Below are 23,919 nucleotides of genomic sequence, written 5' to 3' on the forward strand. Positions count from 1 at the left end.
TATGTGTGAAGGGGAAACAGCTTAGATCGAAAGTAATCGAATGAAAAGTTATCGAGCGTCTACTGTATATTAATATATATATAATATTGATATAGCTAGGAATCTTTTATTGAATACAAATATAATTAAATCAAAAACACATAAGTATAAGAGTAAATGTAATCAAGTCAGCACAAAATTTTCATTAATCTTTGATTTTTGTCTTCTTATTTTTATTTTTAATGTCTAATACAACTTTGGCAAGAACAAGAACGTGGTATTGGCATCTTTTTGCGTAATGTTTTACCGTCTTCGCATTTCAAAGTAACCGTGATTCTCATATATTCTTTCACTTGACAGCATTGACGATCATTCACTTGATTCTCGTTTTCTATATAAGAATAGAAAAATATGCTAAGAATCAAATTAACATTGTAACAAAATATAATTTAAATATCTTAATTTGATTATTACCACTGTTCAAAAATGTTGAGAATTGGCATGAGCCACTGCATTTAATACTCTTAATAGCATTCACGTTTTTACATTTTCCATGTAATGAATGATTTACAACCAGCATACCTACAGTACTGTTTGGATCCATAAGAACTGTCTTGCATGCTTCTGAGGAATAATTATTATTGATGAAGACTAAATTGATTAATTGTTCAAGAATAATAAAAACATGCATATTTCAGACAGTATCCCAATGAGCACACAATACTTTTTAAACGTTTTTTAAATATTTATTTTTAATTATTTTTATATTATTAGCGTTTATTGTATAATTTATTTAATATTTATTAAACATTTGATTTATATTTATTATTTATTTACATTAATTATTTATTTCAAATAATAAATTAGAAAAAAATATTTATAAAACGTTTATTTAACGTTTATTTAATATTTATAAATTATTAATTTTGTATTAAAAATAATAATTTAAGAAAATTATTTAAGTAATATTTATTTAATATTTATGTAATTTTTATTTTAAATTTAAAAAATTGTTTAAAATAATATTTTAAAAAATATTGATTTAATAGTGATTTAACCCTTTAGCTCAAATGCACAAAACTTTTTCGTAAATTTTGACGGCGTAGACTTTGTATAAAACGGACAAACTTTTTACCAAATAGTACTTTTTTAGGATGTTTCGAGTATGCTCTTTCGAATGCCGCTGCAAAAAATTGAAAAAAATGTCAACAACATCGAGTGTCTAAGCTTTTTTTCAAAAAAGGCACGATTTTTTTTAGTAAAATTTTTTAAAAAGTGAATTTTCTTTATCGTAACGGGTTTGGATTAGAATCGGAACTGCATAAAGCGTGCACTTTTTAATTGTACTTGAAGATTATGCGGCGCAAAATTTTTTTCTAAATATATGTATTGAATATGGCCGCCTAAATGTCCGAAATTTTGTAAATCTTAAATTTTTACAATTTTTTCTATTCAAACAATCGTAATTCGATTTACTAATGCTCATTAATCATTTATCGTTAGAAACGTTTGACCATATTAGTTTGTACCCTAAAAAGTAAAATCCAATATGGCGCTTTCAATATGATGGTTAGGATTAAAAAAAACACCGAAAAAAGTAGTATAATTCGTAGTTTTTTGTATATTTTTATGTACTAATGTAATTGGGGCATACAAAAGCAACTGTGAGATAACAAATTGTGAGGGCTCACGTCACCCTCACGGTGTGATTGTCACACGTGCGTGCAATACCACAATCATATTGTCTTCACGATGTGATGGCGACACGTGTATGTGCGTGGAAGGTGGCACTATACAGTCATGCTTGAGAAGGTATATGAGTGATCGAAAAAAGATTTCACTGTATGATTGTACTTCCTTATGTATGATTGTATTTATCACAGTACGAATGAAAACATTATTCGTACGGACTCATATATGTCATCCGCACAATGTGATATTCACACGTGTATGCAACAACGCAATCACGTTGTGTTCATTACGTGACGGGGTAAAAAATGGCACTGAACAGCCATATATGATTGATATATAGGGCTTGCTTTTATATAAAGTTTATATACATATATATAATATATATATACTTTATATAAAAGCAATTTAGCCAACAATATAATTATATATTTTTTAATAATATTAATAAATCGTTGGCTAAATTAGAAAATTTTATAATTCCATCGGACTATAATTCCATCGGATTATAATTCCGATGAAATTCTAAGATTTTCTAATTTAACTGACAACATTTATATTTAGATATTTTTTACATTTATATTTATTTATTTATATTATGCATACATACGCGCGCGTACGGTGTGTGTGTGTGTGTGTGTGTGTGTGTGTGTGTGTGTGTGTGTAAAATGAACATTTTGAACACTTTTAGGATTTTCATAATTTTTTCTTCTATTATGCATTTTAATTTTATAAAATTACATTTGATTAATAATTTTTATTGTAATTTAATTTTAATTAGTTTTCTTAATTTTAGAATATTTATATTTTAATTATTGAGTCAGTATATACGTCATCGCTTTGAAAATTTTTTACAGTTTACAGTCAAAAAAGAACGTTGCTAAATTGACAAAAAATAATAAGTTCCTTTTGATTATTGCAAAAAATTTTCAAAACAACACATTGCGTGTAAATAATTGAAACATATTTATCCTGAAATTATAAAAACTAATTAAAATAAAATTAAAATTAAAATCATTCATAAAATGTAATTAGAATAAAAATACAAAAAAGAATAAAAATAATAAAAAATTCCAAAAACGTTCAAAATTAATATTTAGCTGATGTAAAATCTCAATAAAATAAAAAATGCAAACATTTTCAAAATGGTCATAATGTTAAAAGTTTCTTAAATTTTGATATTTTCAGAAAATTTGTAAAATGTGTAAATTTGTAAAGCTTTCAAGAAATATTGAACTTTGTTAATTTTTACATTTTTTTTACATTTTACAATCTTTTAATTTTATATACATATAAAATAATCTAAGTTTAAAGAGATTAATATTTTTCACATTTTCAATAATTAACTTTATAACTTTTTAAAATTATTTTGTTTATCTGTATTTACAATAAGAGAACGGTTGGGGCTGTTCCTCACCGATTTTGTTAGCCTTGGATATGTTGTAGAGCATCAAAAGAAAAAAATCCGTATTTTCTATCAGCTTATCTCGAGTTTTAGGGGTTGTTTTAACCCCTAGAAAAAAAACAAAAATGAAAATTTGACATTTTTAAAAGAATTGAATACACTATTGCAAAGAGTATAAAATACTATAAAACTTTTGTATAAAACATTTTTTCACATACCTCATATTTTAAAAGATATTTGTTAAAAATGAAAAAATACGTTTTTTATAGGCGTTAAAACACTAAACCTCAAGATAAGCCGATAAAAAAATACGTGTCTCTGAACTTTTTTAATGCTCTAGAAAATATCCAATGCCCATAAAAGTCGGTAAAGGATAGCCCCGACCGTTCCCTTGTTAGTTACGTACCTGTAAATAAGTATTATATTTATCTTTATTTTGTATTTCTTTTTCGTTCTTAACACAAAGTAATATATATTCAATATATGTATAATTTAATTCAATTTAATACATAGTAGAAAAATAATTTGATTTTTAACTCAGCTATTTCCCGTTTCTTCTTAATAAAAATATCATCGGATTAAAATATCGTTCACATTATTCTTATTTTCTAATAAGTCTGTAAGAATATATTACATTAGATAAATATTCAGGACAAAATAACGCAATGATTAAATTTTACGATCTCTCTCTCTCTCTCTCTCTCTCTCTCTCTCTCTCTCTCTCTCTCTCTCTCTCTCTCTCTCTCTCTCTCTCTCTCTCTCTCTCTCTCCCCCCCCCCCCCCTCTCTGTCTGTCTGTCTGTCTGTCTGTCTGTCTCTCCCTATCTCTCTCTCTCTCTCTCTCTCTCTCTCTCTCTCTCTCTCTCTCTCTCTCTCTCTCTCTCTCTCTCTCTCTCTCTCTCTCTCTCTCTCCTTCTCTCTCTCTCTCTCTCTCGCTCGCTTGTTCGAAAAATGTTTATTATTTTTATTATTTTATTATTTAACACTCAAAGCTCATATTACTCGCGTGAATGCCGCATGTATGCAATATGAGTCTCACAATCAGTTAGAACACTCACATGAGCCTCCTATCGCTCGCACGCGTACGGCACTTACGTGTGTGAGCGATATGAGTCTCAAAGGAGGACGCATCTGCATGGTGCTGTGCAGTCATACTGTGACGATTATTAAGCACGCGTGCAAGCACTGTGCAGTCACTGTGCAGACATTTTGTTATCTGGGTGTGTGTGTGTGTACATACATTTAATTCAGGAAATAATTATAAATAAAAACTGATGATATTACTGACTTCTAAATCTTTGCCAATGACTTCTATGTCAGAGTTACCAATTCTCACAGCGTGAAGGTGGACGATTATTGAGAATCTTTTTGTTTTTTTTTGTATTTTTTAATATTTTATTTATTTTTTTATAATTTTTCATATTTCTATTTGTCAGTTAAAAAATTTTTTTCTTTGTAATTAAATCTAACTACTCTCGAAACATGTCTTATAAAAATATAAATTACCTTGTGGAAACGGAAAAAGACAGTAGATCTACCGTTTGCGCAGCCTGTTGGCGTGAGCATCTGAACTAGCATCGCTGGCTTGTCGTAGCTAAACATTGCATGTGATTACTAAATATCGGTTGTAAAATATGGACAGCTAACGTTTTAGTGTGGTACTTCATTTATTATATACCACGTGATTAAATTCATAAAAAAACACGGAACCAAATTAGTTAGCTCTCAAAAATACTGTTCAACAAAAAAATATAAAGAACAAATAAATTTTGTAAACTTTGTTATTTATATTTTTGTAAGACATGTTTCAAGAATCATTAAATTCAATTACAAGAAAAAAAATTTTTGTAACTAAAAAATAAAAATATGCAAAATTATAAACAAATTAATAAAATATAAAAAAAACAAAAAAAAAATTTTCAATAATTGTCCACCTCCACACGGTGAAAATCGATAATTATGACATCAAAATTATTGGCAAAGGATTTAGAAGTTAGTAATGTCATTAATTTTCACTTATAATTATTTGTTGAATTGGATGTACGTACACACACACTCGCATACAGTGTACAAAGTTGCTTTTGTACTCTCCAGTCACATTAGTACATGGAAATATAAAAAACAATGAATTATACTACTTTTCTCGGTGTTTTCGCTAATCCTAGCCGCCATTTTGGAACCGCCATAATAGATTTCACTTTTCATGGTACAAACTAATATGATCAAACGTTTTTAAATGATTAATGAGCATTAGTAAATTGAATCACGATTGTTTGAATAGAAAAAATCGTAAAAAATGGGAATTTCCAAAATTTCTGACATTTAAGCGGCCATATTTGATCCGCCATGTTAGAAAAAATTTTTACGCTGCATAGTCTTCAAGTACAACTAAAAAGTGCACGCTTTATGCAGTTTCGATCCTAATCCAAACCGTTACAATAAAGAAAATCCACCTTTTAAAAAATTTTAATCTAAAAAAATCGTGTCTTTTTTGAAAAAAAAACTCAGAAACTCGATGTTGTTGACATTTTTTTCAATTTTTCGCGGCGGCATACAAAAGAGCACATTCAAAACCTCCTAAAAAAGTACTATTTGATAAAAAGTTTTTGCAAGGTCTAGGTTCTAAAGTTTACGAAAAAATCTTGTGCATTTGAGCGTTAAAGGGTTAATATTTATGTTACAATTAAATACAACAATTATCAAAATGATTGAATAATGCAACCAATTTTTTGCTCTTAAAACATTAAGCAAATGTTCAGTAAATATTTAAAAAAGAATTTGTTTAAACGTTAAATAAATGTTTATTAAATAATAAAAGAATATTTTTTTAATGTAAAATATAAACATTTTTTAAAATGAAATAAACGTAATTTATCCCATTATTTAAATGTTTTTAAAATGTTGTAGAAAACGTTTCTCAAAAATTAAAAAAAAATTTTTTCAAACACTATTGTGTTCATTGAGATAAATAAACAAAACTTGTTCTTATTCTTTTGTACTTACCATTAGCCTGATTGATATTTGGATGTTTGTAATTATACGTCAAACATGCGTTATGGTATACTTGGACCTCATTTAATATCTGAATAATACCTGAATCATTGATACAGCGCATTGTGAGACAAGCATTTTTAGCATTGGGCGTCCAATTTTCGCCAACCTATGGTATTATAAAATAATATAAATGTTATATTTTAATAATATTAAAAAATGATATAATTATGATATGATATACTCCTTACGGAAAAAACACTAAAAATAACACTTAAAAAAATACTCAAGTTGAGTATAACTTGGGACAAAAGGTAAACACTCAATTCAGTTTAAACACTCAACTTGAGTGTTCGCTCTTTAATTTACTTTTAATTAGAGTGTTATTACTCTCAACTTGAATATTCGCCATCTAATTGAGTATTAATTTCAATGTTAATCCTAAATTTAAAAATAAAACTGAATTAACACTCAATTAGATTGCAAACATCCAAGTTAAAAGTAATACTCAAATTAATACTCAAAGTCAGCTGAACACTCTATAGTTGAATGTTTATTTTAGATATTCGTTTTATGTCCATTTCTACCAATGCAGATTGATTTTAATCTTGGTTGAACTTGCTTTTCTTGCTTTTGTTTTTATTTAACTTTTTCTAATCCAATGTTTGAGAGTGTACACCCAATATTAAGTGTATACCTTCAACCGATAGATGTTGAGTGCACATCCCCAACGTTTCAGTGTTCACACTTTATGTTGGAAGTATACACTCATTTATTGAGTGTCATATTCAAATGTTGAGAGTATACTTTCAAATATTTAATATTTAAATCCAAACTTTGGTATAAACACTCAATCATTGGGTGTACACACTCAATGTTCGAGTATAAACACTCAATCTTTAGTGTAAATACTCAAGATTTGAGCGTATACACCTTAATTTGGGACTAAACTCCCAAAATCGAGTATTAACACTCAATTTTGAGTGTAAATCTCAAAATTAGAGTGTTTTTTCCGTAAGGGACATCACATTAGTACACTTTTTCTTACATCGTATATATCGTGCTTCCATTTACAGGCAATACGCTCATAGATTGGACAACATTGATTATTCAACACTTCTTTTTTCATTACATAATAGTCATGGTCAGGACATGCAGTAATATTTGGACATTTCTCAAGCACACAACTTGTCCTAGGACCATAAATCGAGTTCTCGCAAATGCATGTTTTGCATTTACCATCGTTCCATTTTTCACCAATTTTTTTCTCTGCTTGTGGTTTTTTTTTGTCATAAGTATAAAAACAAACGTCTTTTGGCGGCACTATTGCAAACATAAATTAACAAAATTAACAATAAAGTCAACATTTTAATTTTATTAAAACTTATATATTTTTATGATAAAAATACTTATTGTTAAAAATGATAATTTTCGAAACAAATTTGTGATTTTAAATTACATTAAAAATATTACAATATTCTTCAATATTTGTATGTATTTAACAAAATTATACAAATAACTAAACACTACAAAAAAAACTATACCACTGATCTCCGTGGTGCTCTCTGTTACGTTTTTGTGGTGCATAGATTCGTGGCAGTGACAATATACTCTAATCTTATAGTCCACGCAAGTATAAGGTTTGTACGATTTGCAGGACCAGCCACACTTCAAGCTACACTCCACTTTCGGATTCAGAATCTTTTTTTTATCTATGTGTTCGACAGGTTTACATTCTATCTTAATCATATCCTTCTCGTCGCAAACTCCGAGTCCCTCTGTGTTGTTGAGATCAATTGAATTAGGCAACAGCTCGACTTCCACAAATATATTTTTTTTTTTTGCGGGTTGATGCTCGTCAATCCACTTGCTCCAACCACTTATGCATGTAGTTGGAGAAGAGGTGGTAGCAATAGGAGTGGTAGCAGTAGTAGTGCTAGCTGTAGTACTGCCGGTGGTGGAGCCAGGGGTGGTAGCAGCGGTGGTGCCAGCTGTGGTATTGCCGGTGGTGGAGCCAATGGTGGTACCAGAGGTGGTGCCAGCTGTAGTACTTCCGGTGGTGGAACTAGGGCTGGTAGCAGCGGTGGTGCCAGCTGTAGTACTGCCGGCGGTGGAGCTAGGGCTGGTAGCAGGGGTGGTGCCAGCTGTAGTACTGCCGGTGGTGAAGCCAGGGGTGGTACCAGCGGTGGAGCCAAGAGTGGTGCCAGCTGTGGTACTGCCGGCGGTGGAGCTAGGGCTGGTACCAGCGGTGGAGCCAGCTGTAGTACTGCCGGTTGTGGAACTAGGGCTGGTAGCAACGGTGGTGCCAGCTGTGGTACTGCCGGCGGTGGAGCTAGGGCTGGTACCAGCGGTGGAGCCAGCTGTAGAACTGCCGGTGGTGGAACCAGGGGTGGTACCAGTGGTGGAGCCAAGAGTGGTGCCAGCTGTGGTACTGCCGGCGGTGGAGCTAGGGCTGGTACCAGCGGTGGAGCCAGCTGTAGTACTGCCGGTGGTGGAGCCAGAGGTGGTACCAGCGGTGGGGCCAAAAGTGGTGCCAGCGGTGGGGCCAAAAGTGGTGCCAGCTGTAGTACTGCCGGCGGTGGAGCTAGGGCTGGTACCAGCGGTAGAGCCAGCTGTAGTACTGCCAGTGGTGGAGCCAGAGGTGGTACCAGCGGTGGGGCCAAAAGTGGTGCCAGCTGTAGTACTGCCGGCGGTGGAGCTAGGGCTGGTACCAGCGGTGGAGCCAGCTGTAGTACTGCCAGTGGTGGAGCCAGAGGTGGTACCAGCGGTGAGACCAAAAGTGGTGCCAGCTGTAGTACTGCCGGTGGTGGAGCCAGGGGTGGTACCAGCGGTGGAGCCAAGAGTGGTGCCAGCTGTAGTACTGCCGGCGGTGGAGCTAGGGCTGGTACCAGCGGTGGAGCCAGCTGTAGAACTGCCGGTGGTGGAACCAGAGGTGGTACCAGTGGTGGAACCAAAAGTGGTGCCAGCTGTGGTACTGCCGGCGGTGGAGCTAGGGCTGGTACCAGCGGTGGAGCCAGTTGTAGTACTGCCGGTGGTGGAGCCAGAGGTGGTACCAGCGGTGGGGCCAAAAGTGGTGCCAGCGGTGGGACCAAAAGTGGTGCCAGCTGTAGTACTGCCGGCGGTGGAGCTAGGGCTGGTACCAGCGGTCGAGCCAGCTGTAGTACTGCCAGTGGTGGGGCCAAAAGTGGTGCCAGCTGTAGTACTGCCGGTGGTGGAGCCAGGGGTGGTACCAGCGGTGGGGCCAAGAGTGGTGCCAGCTGTGGTAGTGCCGGCGGTGGAACTAGGGCTGGTACCAGCGGTGGAGCCAGCTGTAGTACTGCCGATGGTGGAACTAGGGCTGGTACCAACGGTGGAGCCAGCTGTAGTACTGCCGGTGGTGGAGCCAGAGGTGGTACCAGCGGTGGGGCCAAAAGTGGTGCCAGCGGTGGGACCAAAAGTGGTGCCAGCTGTAGTACTGCCGGCGGTGGAGCTAGGGCTGGTACCAGCGGTGGAGCCAGCTGTAGTACTGCCAGTGGTGGAGCCAGAGGTGGTACCAGCGGTGGGACTAAAAGTGGTGCCAGCTGTAGTACTGCCGGTGGTAGAGCCAGAGGTGGTACCAGCGGTGGAGCCAAGAGTGGTGCCAGCTGTGGTACTGCCGGCGGTGGAGCTAGGGCTAGTACCAGCGGTGGAGCCAGCTGTAGTACTGCCGGTTGTGGAGCCAGGGGTAGTACCAGCGGTGGAGCCAAGAGTGGTGCCAGCTGTGGTACTGCCAGCGGTGGAACTAGGGCTGGTACCAGCGGTGGAGCCAAGAGTGGTGCCAGCTGTGGTACTGCCGGCGGTGGAGCTAGGGCTGGTACTAGCGGTGGAGCCAGCTGTAGTACTGCTGGTGGTGGAGCCAGAGGTGGTACCAGCGGTGGAGCCAAGAGTGGTGCCAGCTGTGGTACTGCCGGCGGTGGAGCTAGGGCTGGTACCAGCGGTGGAGCCAGCTGTAGTACTGCCAGTGGTGGAGCCAGAGGTGGTACCAGCGGTGAGACCAAAAGTGGTGCCAGCTGTAGTACTGCCGGTGGTGGAGCCAGGGGTGGTACCAGCGGTGGAGCCAAAAGTGGTGCCAGCTGTAGTACTGCCGGCGGTGGAGCTAGGGCTGGTACCAGCGGTGGAGCCAGCTGTAGAACTGCCGGTGGTGGAACCAGAGGTGGTACCAGTGGTGGAGCCAAAAGTGGTGCCAGCTGTGGTACTGCCGGCGGTGGAGCTAGGGCTGGTACCAGCGGTGGAGCCAGCTGTAGAACTGCCGGTGGTGGAACCAGAGGTGGTACCAGCGGTGGGGCCAAGAGTGGTGCCAGCTGTGGTACTGCCGGCGGTGGAACTAGGGCTGGTACCAGCGGTGGAGCCAGCTGTAGTACTGCCGATGGTGGAACTAGGCCTGGTACCAACGGTGGAGCCAGCTGTAGTACTGCCGGTGGTGGAGCCAGAGGTGGTACCAGCGGTGGGGCCAAAAGTGGTGCCAGCGGTGGGACCAAAAGTGGTGCCAGCTGTAGTACTGCCGGCGGTGGAGCTAGGGCTGGTACCAGCGGTGGAGCCAGCTGTAGTACTGCCAGTGGTGGAGCCAGAGGTGGTACCAGCGGTGGGACTAAAAGTGGTGCCAGCTGTAGTACTGCCGGTGGTAGAGCCAGAGGTGGTACCAGCGGTGGAGCCAAGAGTGGTGCCAGCTGTGGTACTGCCGGCGGTGGAGCTAGGGCTAGTACCAACGGTGGAGCCAGCTGTAGTACTGCCGGTTGTGGAGCCAGGGGTAGTACCAGCGGTGGAGCCAAGAGTGGTGCCAGCTGTGGTACTGCCAGCGGTGGAACTAGGGCTGGTACCAGCGGTGGAGCCAAGAGTGGTGCCAGCTGTGGTACTGCCGGCGGTGGAACTAGGGCTGGTACCAACGGTGGAGCCAGCTGTAGTACTGCCGGTGGTGGAGCCAGAGGTGGTACCAGCGGTGGAGCCAGCTGTAGTACTACCAGCGGTGGAGCTAGGGCTGGTACTAGCGGTGGAGCCAGCTGTAGTACTGCTGGTGGTGGAGCCAGAGGTGGTACCAGCGGTGGAGCCAAGAGTGGTGCCAGCTGTGGTACTGCCAGCGGTGGAACTAGGGCTGGTACCAGCGGTGGAGCCAAGAGTGGTGCCAGCTGTGGTACTGCCGGCGGTGGAGCTAGGGCTGGTACTAGCGGTGGAGCCAGCTGTAGTACTGCTGGTGGTGGAGCCAGAGGTGGTACCAGCGGTGGAGCCAAGAGTGGTGCCAGCTGTGGTACTGCCGGCGGTGGAGCTAGGGCTGGTACCAGCGGTGGAGCCAGCTGTAGTACTGCCAGTGGTGGAGCCAGAGGTGGTACCAGCGGTGAGACCAAAAGTGGTGCCAGCTGTAGTACTGCCGGTGGTGGAGCCAGGGGTGGTACCAGCGGTGGAGCCAAGAGTGGTGCCAGCTGTAGTACTGCCGGCGGTGGAGCTAGGGCTGGTACCAGCGGTGGAGCCAGCTGTAGTACTGCCGATGGTGGAACTAGGGCTAGTACCAACGGTGGAGCCAGCTGTAGTACTGCCGGTGGTGGAGCCAGAGGTGGTACCAGCGGTGGGGCCAAAAGTGGTGCCAGCTGTAGTACTGCCGGCGGTGGAGCTAGGGCTGGTACCAGCGGTGGAGCCAGCTGTAGTACTGCCAGTGGTGGAGCCAGAGGTGGTACCAGCGGTGGGACCAAAAGTGGTGCCAGCTGTGGTACTGCCGGCGGTGGAACTAGGGCTGGTACCAGCGGTGGAGCCAAAAGTGGTGCCAGCTGTGGTACTGCCGGCGGTGGAGCTAGGGCTGGTACTAGCGGTGGAGCCAGCTGTAGTACTGCTGGTGGTGGAGCCAGAGGTGGTACCAGCGGTGGAGCCAAGAGTGGTGCCAGCTGTGGTACTGCCGGCGGTGGAACTAGGGCTGGTACCAACGGTGGAGCCAGCTGTAGTACTGCCGGTGGTGGAGCCAGAGGTGGTACCAGCGGTGGAGCCAGCTGTAGTACTACCGGTGGTGGAGCTAGGGCTGGTAGCAGCGGTGGAGCCAAGAGTGGTGCCAGTTGTGGTACTGCCAGCGGTGGAACTAGGGCTGGTACCAGCGGTGGAGCCAAGAGTGGTGTTTGCTGTGGTACTGCCGGCGGTGGAACTAGGGCTGGTACCAGCGGTGGAGCCAAGAGTGGTGTTTGCTGTGGTACTGCCGGCGGTGGAACTAGGGCTGGTACCAACGGTGGAGCCAGCTGTAGTACTGCCGGTTGTGGAGCCAGGGGTAGTACCAGCGGTGGAGCCAAGAGTGGTGCCAGCTGTGGTACTGCCAGCGGTGGAACTAGGGCTGGTACCAGCGGTGGAGCCAAGAGTGGTGCCAGCTGTGGTACTGCCGGCGGTGGAACTAGGGCTGGTACCAACGGTGGAGCCAGCTGTAGTACTGCCGGTGGTGGAGCCAGAGGTGGTACCAGCGGTGGAGCCAGCTGTAGTACTACCAGCGGTGGAGCTAGGGCTTGTAACAGTGGTGGTGCCAGCTGTAGTATTGCCGGTGGTGAAGCTACGGGTGGTACCAGCAGTGGAGGCAGCTGTGGTACTGCCGGCGGTGGAACCAGGACTGGTACCAGCGGTCGTGCCAGTTGTAGTACTGCCGTTTTTGCAGTTTTTTTCGGGAATACATTTTGTGTAACTGGCGTCTTCATAAACTTCACCCTTGGGACAAGATTGTAATTGGCAACCCTCCACACACGTATCATTTGCACACAGTGAATAGTTTCTCAGAATTCTAAAATTATCACACGTTTCGCGCGGACAGGTCGAGACGCAAGGTGAATATGTGCTGTTTTTTTCGTCGCATTGTAAAGGGCAAAGTTGTTGCGTTCGCCATTTCACAGGAACACCTCGCACGTTGCATTCGTGCGCGTACGCGGCTAGTGCCGTGCACAGGCATTCGCAGTCGCCACCGATGTCGCAGCTGCACGTATCGAAAATGCAGTTACGCAAGTACGGCTCGACTTCCACTTCTGAGTGGCATGACGAAAACAACGATGATTTCAGCATATTGCTCTGCTGTATTGACCACAGTTTACGTTCGGGATGTTGCTCGCAGGGATGCACGTTCTTCGGTTCGGGACAGGACGCATCTTTCTTCCATGAGTCTGCAAATAGATTGACGGAAGCTTCGGATATTCCGCCAGACGGAGTCTTGAAATCGTCCTCGGAGTTGTCATTGTAATCGCCACATAGACCCATTGTGTGACTTTTCCATCTCAAATTTAATCTCACATAGACTCTGGTACCTAAACGATCATCATTAAGAATTTTTTTAAGAGTCTTAATATTTTATACTCAAGTAATTTGTGCATAGTTCTTACCTTTGTCCCATTGTAATACCAATTCTAAATCTAGTACATCAACAAATACGAAGAGATCAACGATCCTTATCGATAATCTCTTAAAAGGTCCTTTAGGTAGCTTTTTCCCTTTTGTTAAAATAAGCTCTTCCTGCTGCTCACCGCTGCCAATCGTGAGTTTGATCGATTTCGAGCATGCAACTCCACTTGTACCACAAGGTACGTTCTGAATCGAGACCTCGAAACAGTCTTTCTCATTCAACTCACTTTTCACCAGAACATAGTCGCATACACCTTGGAAATCGTACATTTTACCATCGAATGTTTTATAATGCGAATCGCCCCATACAGAACAGACTCCTGCGAAAAGGATATTATTTTAGCAGAATAATATGGTGTAATATATAAAAAAAGGTAAAAAAAGGCGCCAAGTGTTTGGTTTTTCCTTTAAGCAAAAAAATTATTGGATGGTTCAACCTAAGTAATATAAGGAAAAAATTACAAATTCAAGATAAAACTTTTAATCAAATTTAACCTAAGTGATATATATTTTTAGATGGTTCAACCTAAGTATTATATACTAAGTGTGTCAAATTTAACCTAAGTAATATATATATACAAAATAATTTTAATTTGGCACTACTGTATAAAATTTTAATAAAATAATCTTTTCCCCAAAAAGAACAAAAAATGTATTTTCTCTACAAAAAGTAATGATATAACGGAAATGCGCCAATTACAAAAATAGATGTTCATACAAACTAGAACATCTACTTTTACAAATATTAATTATACCCAAAAAGAACAAAAAATTATTTTTTCTACAAAAGTAATAATATAAAGGAAATGCGTCAATTATAAAAATGGATGTTCATACAAACTAGAACATCTACTTTTATAAATAATTATTTGTACAAATATTACAAATAAATATTTTACTACAAGTCACGTACTCGCGTAAAAAAACACGGTCGGTCTCGCTGCGCTCTCACTTGGTGTGAGCCATTACCGTGTCTCTTGAAATATAATACACTTGCCATTAATAGCAAAGAAACTGAGGAATAAAGCATATAAGAAAAATAATAAAAATATCATAATTAATTAGTGAGTTGTAGAAGAAACATTACCTGCGCAAGTTATATCAGTGCACTTCCACTTAGTGCTTTCGCACGTGCAAGTATTACACTCGGCTTGTATAACTGAACCCTGTTTGTAGCTCTTTCCGCCATGATGACAGGGGCAATCCTCCTTTTTAACGCAAATACCATTCGGCGTGTCTAAAACGTATCCTGATTTGCAGATGCAACCGGGCGTGCATATTGACGGTGTTTGTTCATTTTGTATATGCATATTGCTGCAAGTTCTGTGCTTTACTGGCTCGCAATTCGTCACTTCCAGATGCTTGCCAGCTTGGCACAACTGATCCGCGTCGGTATAACGAATCGAAAAATTATACGGCCACTGATTCGGAAAATTTGAAAGCCAACTTATGGGCCTTAAGTCTGACCGCCGGCATTTCCATACACCATCTGTAAGAGCAGTAAAAAATAGAATTCTGTATTACAAATTCACTGCCAAAAACAAACTTGCGTTTCAGACACCGACCTACGCAAAAGCATTCTTCTCCCTTGTTGCCCAGACGAACTTCTTGAGGTTCGTATTTGTTGCCTGCGTGAACACAAGGACACTCAGCGATTGGAATGCACTTGCTGTCCTCGTTTAACGTTTGGTCTTTTGGACAATTGCAACCTTCCACGCATTCCGGCTTGCAGTCCGGATGAAATGAAATGTCTGCGCACGATCTGCGTCAATAAATAAAGCGGAATAGAAAAAAGAAACAATGTGATTTAAAAAGCAACTTGACATTTGACATGTGCAACAAATGCATTGACAGCATGCTACCTCGTGCAACTGTTTCCACAAATTTGATAGGTCTGTCCTCTGCTGCAAGAAATTTTACATTCGTCGATTTTGGTACGCCATGGAAGTTCAACGCCTAACGCCGCGCAGTCTTTTGCATATGCCGCTAATATGGGGCAGAGACACGATTTTATGTCAGTGTTACATGCACACATGTCGTACATGCAGTCTTGGTAAAATTCTGTTGGATCAACATAACAATGGCAACCTAAAATAACAGAAAAATGATAAGATTACTTGAAACACATTATGCTATATAGATATAAAAAATTGTAATACAATTTGCAAAAAATTATATAAGTACTTGTGAAAATATCACTATGTATCTTGGAGCAGTATTCTTTCGCAGTCGTTCGCCTTTCAGGATTTAGCTCGCAGGGATTTTTCGTCTCAGACTTGTCGACGCAATATTCACTCTCCCATTTATTAGCAAAAGCAACTGCCACAGGTTCAATATCACCATCAGGCGTTATAAAATCATCCTTTTGATTTTCGTTAAACGTCCCGCAAAGTCCTTTTGTTTGATCTAAATCGTGGTTTAATCAGAAATATTCTTTGAAAGTACGATAACATTCTCACTATAATAATAAGAAACAAAAGTTTACCATAAAATTCAACAGGAGCATTAATGTAAACACGCGATACACCATCCCACCATACTGCTAAGCCATTTGGTAGATAAATCACCACGAATATACTGCTAGCATTTTGTATTCGGACATTATTAAACGATTTCGGGAATTTTGTTATCTCGTCATTATTTATTGTAATTGGACGATTCTGGTTCAACTTTATAGAGGTATCTCCGAAAGTGAGTGTAACAGTCTTGACACACGACGGGGAATCTGCAGAAGGAAAGCCGTCCTAAAATAAATTATAATTAATTAAGGATGTCTAATAGATGAGGAAATAAGTAACAATTTATAAAATTAATAAATGTTGTTTAGCAAGAAAGTTTTCTGACCTTGGATATCGTTCGGGAACAGTTAACGTTTTCACTTTTGATCGTATAATTTTCTCCCTTCATTAAATAATAGCTGCACTTTTCTGTGAAGTCGTAATGCTTGCCGTCGAATGTAGTGTAATGTGCATCGCTCAAGACGGTACATCTAGCGCCGCATCGTATCTGTGTGCATTTCCACTTGCCGGAATCACACGTACAATTGTTGCAGCCCTTCGATACGTTACTGCCCGGGTCAAACAGTTTACCCCTTAATTTGCACGGGCATTCCTCCGGGGAGATGCATTTACCTTGGTGCTCCAATTTGCCTTCCGGACAGAAACAGCCTTCCTCGCACTCGGAACTCTTGCATATTGCTTTGATACCGGAAGAGCAAGACATTTCTACCTTTGGTCCGCATGACATATACACACGTCCATTTTTGCAGGTAATCGCTAAAAATAATTTGTTTAGAAATTAAATAAAACAATTCCCAATATGTTTTACGCGAACAAAAAGAAATGTATTTAAATAAATTTTTAATTGACTTACGACAAGTATCATTGTCTCTCCACGCGGTTAATCGCGCAATTTCTTTGTAAGCGCATTGACGAACGTAAACATCCACAGTGTTACAAGTACATTTTCTCTTGTCATCATGCTCGCACGCGCAATAATCCCACGAGCATGCATCAATCAGTTCAGAAAAATTGAACGTGCCAGCGCAAGCCTTGAATTTGTGGCTGGAGAACAACTTGTTGCAGAACTGTTTGCCATCTTTGTCAAATTCACTCGATTCGCATGCGTGTCGTGTACGTGTTTCATTGCATAGCTCTACAAAATAAAATAGTAACTATTAGAATGTTATTTGTGCAAACCAAAAATCTAATTGTTATTATCATCACCTTCGAAACTTTCAACGATCCAGGAATTCGCTAATGACAGTACGTTTTTAGTATAACTTCCTTCCTTTGTTAAAAATTCGTCGTTCGGATTCTCGTTCATAGTACCGCACAGACCGGCCGTTCTGTTCCACAAACTTTCGGAAGAAGCCTCGATCTCGAGTTGCATGGCACCGTTCCATTTCAACTTTATGCCCCATAAGTCGAGGGAGACAAGAATAAAATGCGCGGACTTGTCCACGTGCAATCCAGGCAAGTATATCGGTATCGGCAACGATCGATTATCGTTGAAAAATATTGGCATACCCGCCTCGTTGTTGGTGAGTACATAATTGCTGTCATAGACAAATAATTTCACAATTTTCGAGCAATTCGATCCAATTCTACAGCCTGGATCATTCGACGCTATGATTGTAAAAACGCCGTCCCATTCTTGCGTACCCTGAAGAAGTGTGTGTGAACAGTTGCTGTCAAAGCTGTAGATTTTGTCGTCAAAGGTTTTATAATGCACGCCGTTCCAGGTGAAGCACGTCTTCGATTTTGGTCGACTCTGAAATGTTATGCGATTTATGCTAATATTAAATTTAAGGTTTGCAATGAAGGAAATCTGTAAGGATTTTGCAAATTAATCATGTCGAATCATTTTCACTTTAATAATTTTAAATTAACAAATGTTATTCTCGACCTTGCATTGCGGTATGGGTTGCGGTTTGAAGATCCCTTTGTCATAGGAGCAATTATAAACCGAGGAAGGTGGGAATTCAAATATCATTTCGTCCGGACAATACAGCTCACAAGAATATGTATCATTGAAATCTCGGCAATAATATGCGCCATTGAAGTGGAGTTTCTTAGAATCACAAGCATCGGCAGCTGCCATCCATACATTATTAATCAGATAATTTATATTTAATCTATTTACACAAATATTAATTTATATTTATTTTATTTACATATATGTATAACACATAACAAACTTATTTAATAAAGTCTATTTTGCGTATATACTATAGAAAGACCTACGGATTATAAAAACGATTCTTTACTTACGGTATTGACATTGAGGTCCCCGATAATCCGGGGGACATTTACATACATTTATTTGCTCACAATTTCCACCATTTTGGCAGGGGGGATCACACGCGGCTGCAGAAATACAATCATATTAAGTATATGTTACGCATGCCCAATTTTACATGGCTATTTAATATTTTGTTGAGATTTGATGGTCGTGTAGACAATTAGAGACTAAATCTAAATTTGTTTTTGCTACACACGTTCACAAGGTGGTATGTGTTTCTCCTCGGTATTTTCGATTTTCCATTTCTTATCAACACAAGTAATCCTGAGATGAGATGCGCCGTTCGGAAATTGGTAACCCGGCGTACTGCAACTTGCGTTACAACTATAATCAAAAAATTGTTTCATTTAATATATTTTTTTTTGTATATTTTATATGAACTTCTATTCATTAAATTATGTCATAATTTAATTTAATATAATTATGTAATGTAATAAACAATAAAATAATCCTAATATTAAAAAATTCAAAATTGCAAATTTTGCAAGAAAACTCAATAATTAATTTATCAATTACTGTAAGTAATTTAGATGCAAGTTAACTCTTTAAGGAGTTCATATTTTCTAATAATTATGTCGGATAGATCTTGTCTATGCTGAAACTGAATCTGAGGTCAAAATTTAAAAATTAAAAATGACAGATTTAATATGGCGGACGTTAAACGATCTTAAGTTCAAGAATCTTAAGTCTAGCCACGAGCAGACTTAAGACTTAAGCCTTCGGCACACGATACGATTTTTCATGCTAGATCGCGCCATCTTACTACGTGTCCTGATTGGCTCAAATGATTATATTACTAATCATAACGCAATCGTAAGACGCCTCCTATGCGTGCTAGCATGATCTAAAAATCGTATTGTGTGCCGAAGGCTTTACTTAAGGCTTTACAATAGGTAGACCCGGCCAGCTTAACCAATAATCAAATAACAGTATTGATATCTCAAGATCGTACTTAAGATGAATTTTGAATAAAATCGATCTATGAATTCTGCCCTTAAAAATTCAATATTCGGGAATAAAAAAAATATAGCCATATTCTTCACAAAATTTGATAATAAAAAAGATCTCTTTGGTTTTTTCGCTAAAATACATAGTTTTCGATTAAAAAATTCCTGGAATTATATTCTTGAAATTTTATTCGTTATTTTGTAACCGCTATTTTGAATTTTACATTTTTCAGATCATTTTCATAATCAGCAACCCAAATAACCATTAAGTACGACATTCTATACAATTGACTTATAAATTAAGTGAATGAATTAATTTCATATGCTGAAAACAGCATTTTTACAATATATTTTGTTAAATACAAAATAGTAACAAATACTTTCTGCAACTTCAACTTAATATGACTTACAATTAGTTCGTCATCTCTAGAATCTAAAATTATGGTCTGAAAGTTAATTTACATTCAAGAGACTTCTAGAATGAATTTATCGTGAAAAAAGAGCATTTTTCATCATTGTTTTTATCAAACGATTGTTTGATAACAATTGCAAAATGCATGATTGATGCAACCCAGATAACAATTCGTGCGGGGTCATGTTATGACGTGATTATCACACCGTGCATGCACGAACGCATCATGCTCGCTTCACGAAGTGATTTTCGCATACGTGAGCGCATAGAAGGTCGCACTATGCCATTACGTGTGATTACACGTGTGATGGTACAGTGATTACGCACACGTGATGGCATAGTGAACACACACAATATCCCAATGAGCACAATAATGTTTGAAAAATATTTTTTTTAATGTTTAAGAAACATTTGTAAAAATATTTTAAAAACATTTAAATAATAGGACAAATCCCCTTTTTCTCATGAAAAAAATGTTTATTTTACATTAAAAAAAATATTCTTTTATTATTTAATAAACATTTATTTAACGTTTAAACAAATTCTTTTTTAAATATTTACTAAACATTTGCTTAAGGTCAATAATACTTTGTTGGAAATTTTTCGTCACAGTAATAAATTAATAAATAAAAATGAATTGAATGTAGTCGACCAAACTGGCAAATTTTTATTGCAGAAACTACGACGTTTCGGTCCTTGTTTTAGACTCTTATCAAGTAGAATAAGTTAATGCCCTTAATTACACTGTCAATAAAAAATACAATAATAATAGATGAGAACAACAAGTGCAGTAAAGAGGAGAACTAAATAAGTATATGTTTACCACCGAATGACATGATTCGTGTTTTTAAATATTTTTTCTATGTTCATTTATGCGCGTTTTTAAATGTCGCTTCGTTTGGCCAATGTACATTACATTGCAATTCTTACAATCGATGCGGTAAACAAAATGTTAGTCTTTTGCATATGTTTAAGGCTGTCTTTTCCCTTTTTTATTACAGAGTTTAATTTTTTAGGGATTGTGAGCACAGTCCCTGGTGAAAATGTAAAATCGGAGCGTAAGTCGAATGTAAAGGGAGAGTAATAGAAGCGTTAACAAACATTCTACGAAGCGTAAATTGGAACAATGAAATGTAAAAGAAGCGTTAACGCTTGGGAGGGCCAAAGACTTCTACAAGTGCGATTCGGCCCATTTCCGAATTTTTCGGAAGCATGGAAGCACCTGCGGGTGCTAATTAGTGTTAGGAGTGGTTGCCCAACCCACCCTCGCGGGATGGTAAGGGTCATAGAAAGGTGAGATCTTCGACATATAACGGTTTTAAAGCCGAGCCGTGCTAGAGAGTTGTCCTCGGTTGGACAGACGCGACGCAAAACGCTGTCACCACTGTCAGTCCTAAGGGGTTGCAAATAAGGGTTGAAAGAAGAGGGGGCTATCAGAGCGTACCAAAGACACTCTGAGCGATATCTACAGAACCAGCTTAACCCATTTCCGAATTTTTCTGGTTCGTTTTTCGCATCAGATTGTCCTGTCCTTTCCAAGTTACAACCTTGCAACTTTTGTTTTTGACCGAGAGTTGCTTCGAGAGGCATAACTCCGAAACTTCTGGACCCACAGCGGGGAGATTTTGCAGGGGTCAAGTCAACACTTTAAGCTATATTATATAAAAAATTCAGATTTTTTGCTCAACTTTTACGAACATGGCGCTACTTTAAATTTTTGTTCCTTTAATTTTGTCCTGTAGTTTATAAATAAAATCAAAATCTTTTAACTTAAACTATGGTTTTTTAGCCTAAATAATAAATAGACCAGCTGTAATGCGGTATATAACCTAACTAACCTTTTTGTTAATCAATGCTGACTTCACAGATGTACACTCGTTCATGTGATTTATAACTCACAACGACACTACACTGTCGGAAACCGGGTATCGTTCGTGCTGAGCGAAGTAATCGTTCGTGTCAGCAAAGTACATTAGCATAACAGTCTTGACACAACGTCTTGCAGGGCGCGCAAAATAAATGTTTTACAAACAGAGTCCAAAAAGATCTCGCAGAATATCTTCGAGAATAATAAAAATAATTTGTGTAGGCCCGGATTTTATAGAATTTTATTAGGATTTCAATTCGATTTTAATGATTTCAATTCAGATTTCAGAAGATTTAGTCGAATTTCAAAGATTTTAACATGATTTCAGGCAGATTTCATGGATTTCACGAATTTTAGTCGAATTTCATGAATTTAAGCCGGATTTCAGCAAGATTCTATGGTGACTTGTACATTGGATTTTAATAGTTATAAACCTCTCGTTAACAAGTATAGAACAGTTTATTTCACGATTATACGATGTAACAGACCTCAGTTATATCAAAAAAACTAAAGAAAATGAAATAGGAAGTATACTACCCACCATCCCTTAAAGAATTAAAATGTATAATGTGTGTTGTGTGTGTGTGTGTGTGTGTGTGTGTGTTAACTTCATTTCACCTTTTATATCCTTTATGAGGCCCATTCGAAGGTAAACAATTTAGTTCAACATTTACAGGTTTATCTGGTTTATCTGTACAACTTTCACAAAAACAGTCTTCGAACTTTCTTTTTTTGCTTTTTTCCACATTGTAGAAAGCACCAATCGTTGAATCCGTTAAATCGTTCAATATGTCCTTCCTAATACATAAACAAAAAAAAATTTGTAAAAATAGATTTTTAAAAAATACATATAGCTTGTTCCATAAGAAAAACAAAATGTAATTATTCATAATATTATAAAAAAACTTCAGTTTTTACAATATACTAACCCTTTTGCTACTTGTGCGTCTATATCTTTTGAATATCCATATCCTTGAATTACGCTGCTCGCAACAACAATCAATATGAACGAACGTCCAAGTATCTGCAATGGTACCATAGTACCAATGCAATGTAACTTTGTATCAGAAAAAATTTTACATTCGTGATTTTGATGAGGTGCTTGGGCTAAGTAACACTTAAAAAAAAACGCAAATCAAAGTATAGTTTTTTTATATATCTACCTCTAGAAGGAAACGGATAACTGATAAACTCAAGTTGCAATTGATAAACGAGAAAGATGAAAAATGTCGGTCAACCAGTCGTGTATCAGACGTACATATTTATTTATATATTTAATTAATCACATTGAGTGTATCTGTAACAAATATATATATATATAGTATAAAGAAATGAGTATCATAAAAAAGTGTTTAGAACAATTATTACATTCAACAAAATTGTCATTATCTTTAATAAATAAGTTCCTTGTCTCTAGAGACACATTTTTGGAGCATTTCTAAATTTACGTGCAGGTTTTCAAATTATACAAAATAACAATAAATATAACATAAATTAAAGTCTAATAAAAATAGAATATTCCTGAATAATATCGGATGTATAATTGCTTTTATCGGTAATACCATAATCATTTAAGAGTTGCGATAGGTATGCTTGAAAACGTTTTGAGAATGTTATTATCTTATCACTTTTTCTAGATATTAATGAGTCTTTAATTAGTTCGATGAAATGTAGCAACAAAGGAAATTTTATCAATTATTTTTAATTAATGAATTACTCAGAACAGATTAATTATGTACATAGTGATTACATCATTAAATATAATTTCAACTTGATTTTCATATCGACGCCCACTCCTCTTTTTGCTTCGCGTAAATTAAATTATAGGTCATATAAATCATATTTAATATACTTATTTGCCAACGTTATATCTTTTAATGTTTAAATAATCATATAAAGAAAAAATATTACAAATATAAAATTCTATTTTTTTATCTTTGTACAATTTCTTTTGACAATCAGAGAATAAACTGTTGAAACTAGCCTTCGAATAAACAGCGCATTCAGTTTTTTGTATCGTCGGTGACACTTTTAGTCTTTCAATTAAGCACAGATCTATTTCCCGCTTTGAAATTCGTCAGTAAACAATTTAACATATTTGATGTTATTCGATCATCTTTAGCAATTTTTAATTGCCCTGGTTCGGAATATCTCGAATGCCATATTTTAAAGTAAGCGTCACTAGATATATCACTCAAATGTGTGAGATTGAATTCTTCTTGCAGCGCAATCTTCCAAACCTGTACACAAAAGAATATTCTTCCTTTAAGAATATTTTTATTTCCAAAATATATTAAATAATAAAAATGAGATTATGCAGCATTAAACAGACATCCCAAGTAACACAGTCTATCTATATTAGCTGCGACAGCAAAAACGTGGTTGGTATAACATCCTTCCAGCTTTGTTTACAGATATTTGGCTGCAAATGCTATTTTGCTGGATGTTTAGCTGCGAAAGCG

General features: G+C 38.2%; 1 protein-coding gene across 1 annotated transcript; it reads right to left on the reverse strand.

Moving 5' to 3' along the window:
- Positions 1 to 86: 86 nt before the first annotated feature.
- LOC105833330 (mucin-19) lies at positions 87 to 23,228 on the reverse strand. The gene is made up of 19 exons (XM_036284399.1): positions 22,387 to 23,228; positions 22,076 to 22,255; positions 18,428 to 18,555; positions 18,201 to 18,296; positions 17,836 to 18,023; positions 17,154 to 17,700; positions 16,801 to 17,082; positions 16,273 to 16,703; positions 15,914 to 16,172; positions 15,613 to 15,834; positions 15,291 to 15,516; positions 14,994 to 15,190; positions 14,516 to 14,917; positions 13,410 to 13,748; positions 7,608 to 13,334; positions 7,112 to 7,386; positions 6,076 to 6,232; positions 454 to 603; positions 87 to 370 (listed from the first exon to the last, which is right to left on the reverse strand). The coding sequence occupies exons 1-19, from the start codon at positions 22,494 to 22,496 to the stop codon at positions 219 to 221; spliced, it is 10,068 nt and encodes a 3,355-aa protein (XP_036140292.1). The 5' UTR covers positions 22,497 to 23,228; the 3' UTR covers positions 87 to 218.
- Positions 23,229 to 23,919: the final 691 nt, after the last annotated feature.

This window comes from Monomorium pharaonis, chromosome 3 (assembly GCF_013373865.1).
Source record: "Monomorium pharaonis isolate MP-MQ-018 chromosome 3, ASM1337386v2, whole genome shotgun sequence".
NCBI classification, from domain to species: Eukaryota; Metazoa; Arthropoda; class Insecta; order Hymenoptera; family Formicidae; genus Monomorium; species Monomorium pharaonis.

Coding starts and splice junctions, on each gene's coding strand:
- LOC105833330 (XM_036284399.1), bottom strand. CDS start 22,496: ATGGTACCATTGCAGATACTTGGACGTTCGTTCATATTGATTGTTGTT. Junction 17,701..17,835: donor AACCCATACCGCAATGCAAG/GTCGAGAATAAC, acceptor ATAACATTTCAG/AGTCGACCAAAATCGAAGAC. Junction 15,835..15,913: donor TGCTCCTGTTGAATTTTATG/GTAAACTTTTGT, acceptor ACCACGATTTAG/ATCAAACAAAAGGACTTTGC.